Below are 7,382 nucleotides of genomic sequence, written 5' to 3'. Positions count from 1 at the left end.
CACCCCCCCCCCCGCCGCCACAGGCCCCCCTCTCGAGACACTGCACCTGCGTCTTTAGAAACTTGACGTAATGAATTGCTTCATCCAGCATTGAAGCCGTGTCCATCTTTGTCCCGCCGGGCACAAGCCGCTGCAGGATTCTAATCTTTTCGGATATCCTCTCCCTCCTATGCCGCGCCGCCACGCTCTGCGGATCTTTGGATATCCGCACGTTCCGCCTTTTGGGCGGCTTGACGGACTCCGGGTCGATGTGAACCGGTTGCATCGCCGCGATGCGGAATATCATCTCCCTCATCGAGTCGATGGACACCGGGTCGTGCGTCGCCGGGAGATACTCTCCGGCGACGGCGGGCGGGGACTGGGAGGGAGATACCCTCCGGCGACGGCGGGCGGTGACTGGAAGCAGTTGAAGACCGGAGAAGTCGGCGTTGGAGGAGCGCTGTATTCCATCTGCGTAAACATTGCCATCCAGTCAACCTGGGAGTTGGAGTTGGAGAAGTTGGCATCCATTGATTCGGAGAGAAGGGGACTAGAGGATCAAAGGAATGGTTTTTTTTTGACAATGGAAGGGTAGCTTAGTAGCTGTGACTTTAAAGATTTAATCTTTTTATCTTTCTATGTTTCTATCTTCTGCTTTAACTTGCTCTGTTTCTCGCTTTCAGGCAGGATGGCAACGGCAGCTGGTAGGATATATATAATGCTCGACAGGCGTATTTAATGCTATAGAATTTCGATCGCTGGTTTTCTTAGTGTAATAATTGCAGCTATCTTGAAAGTTTCAATTCTCGGCTGTAGTGATTTGGTTTCTTCCTCTATGACGCGCACATTTTATATTCGTCTTCTCGATTAATCAGATTTTTAGGAGGATATAATTCGAAAGTTACTGAACCGCGTGCAATGCCTGAATTTACATTCAAAATAATTATCTTTAAATTCTTGATTTAATTAAAAATAAAAAATATATTGAATAAGACGAGAATGAGTGGCTTGATAATTAGAGATAAAATGAAAAGAAAAAAAATTTATGAAAGGGGTGGGGCCGCTCTAGTGACTGACAAGTTTAGAGAGAATCGTCTTAGATGGTTTGATCCATCAAGTATCTATGATCTGATTAGGAGAGTAGATGTTTTAGATTCGGTCTCTTGAGAAAGAATTGAACCTAAAAAAGACTGATATATTTTATAGAAATGTTCTTAATATATTAGAAGTAAATGAAAATATGACACAATGAAAGGAGAGGGAAAAAGGCTTTGATATTGTTGTTGTATGTATCAATTGGAAGGTGTTAGAATACTTCATCCCCATGTTCAATTGCAGAGAAAGATCTACCTGCAGCAATGGGTGGAGCTCTAGAGCACGTCAAATTTACATAAATTTATTTATTTTAAATAGATTGAAGGTGGCAGTTGAATATTCGGCTGAAGAACATTGACGCCGTTGATATGTTTGGCGGTTTGGAACGGGATGATGGTGAAGGGGTTGTTCAGCTTCACCGGCTGCTGTGTTTTTTGACTGCTAATGGACCAAGGAGTGTAAGTGAGCCAAGCAAACTCGTGAGCTCGCTTGAGCTCGGCTCTCTGGCTCGTAGAAGCTCAAGCAAGCTCATTTTAAAAAAAATTTAATATAAAATATATTCAAAATACATTAAATGTCAAGAATTTATCTTAAACGTATTAAAAGTATTTATAAAGTAATATTTTGTATTATATATTATATAATTTTGTTATTTATCTCCTAATTATTCATTTCTATTTGTCATCTTATTATAAAATTATCTTAAATTAATATCATTTTTTCTCTTTTATAATAATAAGTCAGCTCGTGAGCATGACAAAACTCGTAGACTCAAACTCGAGCTCGAACTCGATGAAATTAATCAGGCTCAAGCATAAATCAAGGGTGGCTCGAGCTCGACTTAACTCGTTTATAAATGGACCAATGGTTATCTAAAATTTTGACTGCGGGCGTTACCGTGCCGTTAGGCATTAAAAATATAATCACCATTATGGAAGGTGAAATGGTTGTAAATTGTAACGATGCTATTATTTGTGCGGATTAAGCGAGTCGAACGAGACTCAATAGCAAGACCAGTCATTACAAACGAAATGATAGGTTTGCCGTGAGTTATAGTATTATTTTGTTGAGTCGGCAAACAAATAAAGAAATAAAGATAAAAGTCTAAATGTATAGTAAATTATTTGTGATTTTATCATGTTTAGTTGTAGCTTGTGTTGTGGAAAGTGCAGCGGAATAAAACAAGAATCGACACAAACTAGAAGAAGACCACAGAGATTTAACGAGGTTCGGCAAAGAATTGCCTATTGCCGCAAAGAATTGCCTACGTCCTCAGGAGCGAACGGCGGTTTCATTATTTCAGAGAAGTTACAATACATCTCATAGGGTTACACATATAAATAAACATATACAAACCCTCAGATAAAATTACAATCACGCTCTCGCTCTCCTCGAAAGAGGCTCTGATACCAACTCTTCCGCCTAAATTTCATAACAGTTTGCACAACCGTGTGCTATATTCATAAATAGTTGGTTTTTAATGAGAAGCCTCGCTGCATTTATATGTTAGAAATTTAATGTTTTGCAGTTGGGATTTTATCAACTTTGTAATATTTCGGTATGTTTTTTGGAAAATAAAATTGATTCCAGATTTGAAGATGAAGTTTGAATAAATTGGTCATTAAAGGAAGGTGGGGAGGACTTTTTCACACACATTTAATTACTCTCGCATTTTTCATATATGTGAATTGTGCGATAGGAGAGGGGAAGTAGGAGAGAAATTTAGAGAGATTCAAATTGTCATAATTAAGAAGGAAGGAGAGTTCAGTGGCTAATAATACTAGGGGATACTAAATATTTTCAATCGAGTTTTACCTTTCTATTATCTTGTACTTATTTAGATTTATTGATTAAAAAAATGTTTTTGCTTTTAGTGGTGTGTAGTAAGTAAGTTCCTATTTATTCCTTAGATTGGTAATCTTGGAATTGAAGACCAGGGATATCAACATAATGAGATTTAGAGAATTTTATTTAAAAATGTTGCATGTTAACTTTGTAAGCTTCATTTATTTCCAAATTGACCACTTAGAATGTTAAAATATGTTGTGATTGAGGACGACAGAGAAGGCCAGTAGAACAATAAAGTAAACATACACTTTTCTAGGCGGATTAGAATGTTTCTGCTAGGATAGTGCAATCGATAAGGGAACACATAATCTTGAGGGTTTTACATGATTTAGGAGCTAAGTTATAAGATAAAATCTCAAGATTTCTTGTGACCATGGAAGGGACTAAGGAGTTAAATTGCTCCCGATTATCAATAACATTTGAATCACTTGGAAATCTCTAGATTACTTGGGTCCAATTCAAGGCGAGTTCTCTCACTTGATGGAAAACCCAACTCTAATTTCTTGGAATTTTAGTTATGCAAAATTAGGATTGAAAATTTTTAAAAATTCACAAACCTTCAACACTTCAAATTAGACCTAGGATTAGTAAACTAGAACTTTTATTTTTTTGAAAATTAACGAGTTCTCTATAAAATTGATACATATACTGAAAAATTTATATAACACTTGGTAAACACGTATACTTTTGTCGTTGACACGTACTTCACAAAATCATGGAATCAGTTGTTGGTGGTCGGTGGTTGGCTACGACAGGTGGTAATGATTGATTGTGGTCAACGATTACAGAGACCGAAAGTTGTTGTCGGACATTAAATACATCGTTATACATTAAAACCATATTTGTGATACGACATTTAAAAACAAGGGTCACCGATAGCGGTGAGTAGGGGGTCAGCAATGGTTGACAGATTGTGGTCGATGTTGATGGGCGGCTTTAGAGGGCAGAAGTTATCATCATGTCTTCAAATACGACGTTATACCTTATGAATGTATTTGAGATACGACATTAGCAAGTAGAGGTCGTTGATGGCCAAAAGTAGTTGCGAGAGACGGTGATCAACTACGACCGACAAGCAGTAGCTTATGATGATCGGTGGCTATAGAGACCGAAATTTATCGTCGAGTCTCCAATGTAATATTATACACTAATGCTAGAGGCCAGAATTTATCTTTGGAATACCGCTGCATGGCCACCGCCATCTGACCGTCGAAGCTGCCAGACCACTAATGTCAGACCATCAGCCTAAAGCCGCCACACCTGTAGGACTATCGTTGCCCGATCATCGTTGTTCAACGTCGCCATCGCCGGACCACTATCGCCACAACCAAAATTCCACAAATCTAATCCCCATCCTTGTCGTACCACTACTGCTCGACCTCCACCGCTATTGATGCGGGCCACTGTAGTTGTGTCGAACTACCACTTTTGTCACCATTAGACCTATGTTGCTCGATTATCACAATTGCCACTGTTATCGCCGACGCTGACATCAAAATTTATAGCACCCAAACCTACTATCAACTTCTCTTGGCAAAACCGGACCATCTCCACTTCCTCATATTTTCTGTCACTTCCCCAACGAAAGTCACAATCAATTTATTTAATATTGCCTCCATCTATTCATGGGATGGTAAATTTTTATAACATATATCAATGTAGTGGAATCATTTCAATTGGGCTATACATCATGGTTTTTTCCTTCAGGTTTTTCATGTAAAAACAACTATTGTCTTCTCTATCGATTTATTTTTCCATGTGTGTGTGTTCAATCATTGTACACGCCAAGTCATTAATATATCACACTACCACCGCAAATTTACGAGCACACAACAATATTATGAGTTTAGTTGAAAAAATTTTATTTAGATAGTAAAACATATAAATATAGAGCATTTAACAAGTTACTTATTTACATTATTTTTTTTTATTTTAATGATCTATAGCTTCCAGCTAATTATGTCATTCTTATTGTTATCTATCTTGGCTTTATCCATATTTGATTATATCCAACATAACCTAGCCCTCACTATGCCATTTCTACAAGCTTTCACTTTGTTCAGTACCACTCTAATGATAATATATCTATTCCTATCAATTTTTAATTAACTAAATCTTCCTTAGGTTGGTGTCAGTTAGCCAATTCTATTGAGATTCATCCATATTTAACATTTCCTTGGTTGTGCTCATGATTAGTTTTGTTGTTGTTATCTTGTAGTCTCACAAACATTGATAGCTTACTTTACATGAATCAAACTCTTTCCACTTTCTAAATAATTACTTTTTTTGCCACTTAAAGTTGTCATATACGATTTTTGGGATTGTTGAGCGTCTGTTGGTGGTTCTTTTGCCAATAACTTTCATTTTTGTTTTTTTCCCCTGCAGGTTTGGCTAGTGGTGCAATTTTACCTACTATATTTGGCTCAAATCAATAACTCTTTTGTATCTTTTCATAAATGTAAAACCACTATTCTCTTACCTAATGTTGTGCTTTATATATAATCATCCTTATAAAATATCATTGTTTGGAAATTTTAGGAATGGTTGGCTTCATTTTCAATCAATCCATCTTTCTTTTATGCAATGCAACCCTGGGATAATTGTTTTGTTTTTGCTCAACCCAATTCATGTCTTCTTGTTTTCATATTTTTTAAATAAAAACTATAGTGCTATTTATGGCACTTTGAATTTCTATTAAATTTCCACATATTCATATAAAGATTGTATTTAGGCATTTTTAAGTATCTATATTCTATACTACCATTCTTTTCTCTTCAGGTTCTTTATTTAGCAAACCTCCTTAGGTAGATTTTCCCATTAATTCTATAGACAATGCTAGAGTCTTAATAAAAATTAACACAACTTAAAATTATGTGAACACCATTTGGATTGACTTAGAAGAAAGAGACAATAGGATTAAAGTATTTTTGGAGGGCAGTTTGAGTTATTTCTCTCATCATCTCTTGCTTGGGCATGACTTAGCTATTTATAAAAAGTTTACGAAAAAAAAATGACAAATTGCAACATGTCAATACCATTTTTTGTAGGGAGGTTCCTTTATATTGGATAAAGCCACATTAGTTGTCGAAGTTAATATGGAGGCATCTTTTCCTTCCACTTCAAATAATGCAAATCTTTCTCTTGACAATGAGAATGAAGTGATCAATATTTAGAATGAATAATGCCCACTTTTTATTCTTAAACAAGTTTCTCAACAAAATAATTTTGATCTAACCTATTGGTTAGTCTCCCATTCTCCGTCATTAGACAATGATTCTGATTTACGTAGTTTTACTAATATTTTTTCTACCATTGATAACAATGCTCAAGTAATTATTCCCTCATGGTACTTACACAAACTCAGGTAACCACTATCACTACTTGTGTTACTATAGCTGTTGATTTCTCCCTTGAGATTGGTTCACTATCTCATTCCATTTACATTCTCAAGATAACACATATATAACCCTTTCTAATTATAAGGCTAATAATGCTCGACAAAAACTATTATGTTCATGCTCTATTTGTTACTTAGAATCAGTCTCTTAAGATGACTTGGATTATGTTGGCACTCATGTTATTTTTTTACTAAATTTAATGAAAGTATTCGATTGATAGGCTTCATGGTATTGAAAAAAAAACTGAATGTCTTGAATATTACAAAAATCCTCCAACAGATCGATCTATCCTATCCCTTATTATGATGTATCTAATCGAAAACAGAGCACGACTTGATTTGCCTTTATCATTTTTTTTTAATGATTGGTCCCTTGATTTTCTTTTGTAGTATCATTTTAATTAATGATTCTTTATTTTGCTTAAAGAAATTTAGAATAATAAAAAATATTTAATTAAATGAATAAGGCCTCATAACTTGAGCTTTTTATGTTAAAAATCACATCCCACTCACCTTTATTACTAAACCATTTATTTCTAGGATTAATAAAGAGCTAAATGATTAGATTTGATTCCCATTCTCCTAACTCAATTTTTGTTACACAAAATAACTATAACATATAATACTAAATATAAGAAAATATTAATCATAATTAAGTCAAGTTATTGTCCTTTTCTATAAATAACATTTGTATTTTTTTATTTAAAATTAAAGATCTTTGAAGAAAAAAAAAGGGTATGAATCAAAATTGAAAGCGATTTTGCCTATCTTGTCCCAATTTGTGAAAAACATGCCTTAAGTTTGTGCCCCTTAAAATATGAAAAAAGATTTTATCTTCATCCTTTTGGTTATTTTCAATCCTAATAAGTTTTGTAGTTGTGAGAACCTAATTTATGATATAATAAAGCCAGGCAGATCAATGAATATGGCAACCTTCATATTCTTATTTATGGAATATTTGATAATTGATATTAATTATTCTTATTTATCATTTGAACAAAATTGAATCTACTAATTAGTGAATCTGGCGACTATCATTTTACATTATATTTGCTTCTCAATT

The 7,382-nt window shown here is 34.8% G+C and overlaps 1 protein-coding gene across 1 annotated transcript in view; it reads right to left on the bottom strand.

Moving 5' to 3' along the window:
• LOC110032091 (transcription factor HEC1-like) overlaps positions 1 to 731 on the bottom strand; it is a 1,965-nt gene extending 1,234 nt beyond the window's left edge. The window contains exons 1-2 of the mRNA XM_020735604.1: positions 375 to 731; positions 4 to 336 (exon numbers count right to left, since the gene is read on the bottom strand). Of these exons, the coding sequence (XP_020591263.1) occupies positions 4 to 336; positions 375 to 510 (469 nt within the window). The 5' untranslated portion in view covers positions 511 to 731. The remainder of the gene's footprint in view (positions 1 to 3; positions 337 to 374) is intronic.
• Positions 732 to 7,382: the final 6,651 nt, after the last annotated feature.

Source organism: Phalaenopsis equestris, unplaced genomic scaffold, assembly GCF_001263595.1.
Source record: "Phalaenopsis equestris unplaced genomic scaffold, ASM126359v1 Scaffold000878, whole genome shotgun sequence".
Lineage (NCBI taxonomy): Eukaryota > Viridiplantae > Streptophyta > Magnoliopsida > Asparagales > Orchidaceae > Phalaenopsis > Phalaenopsis equestris.
This window is presented reverse-complemented; position numbering and strand designations above follow the sequence as displayed.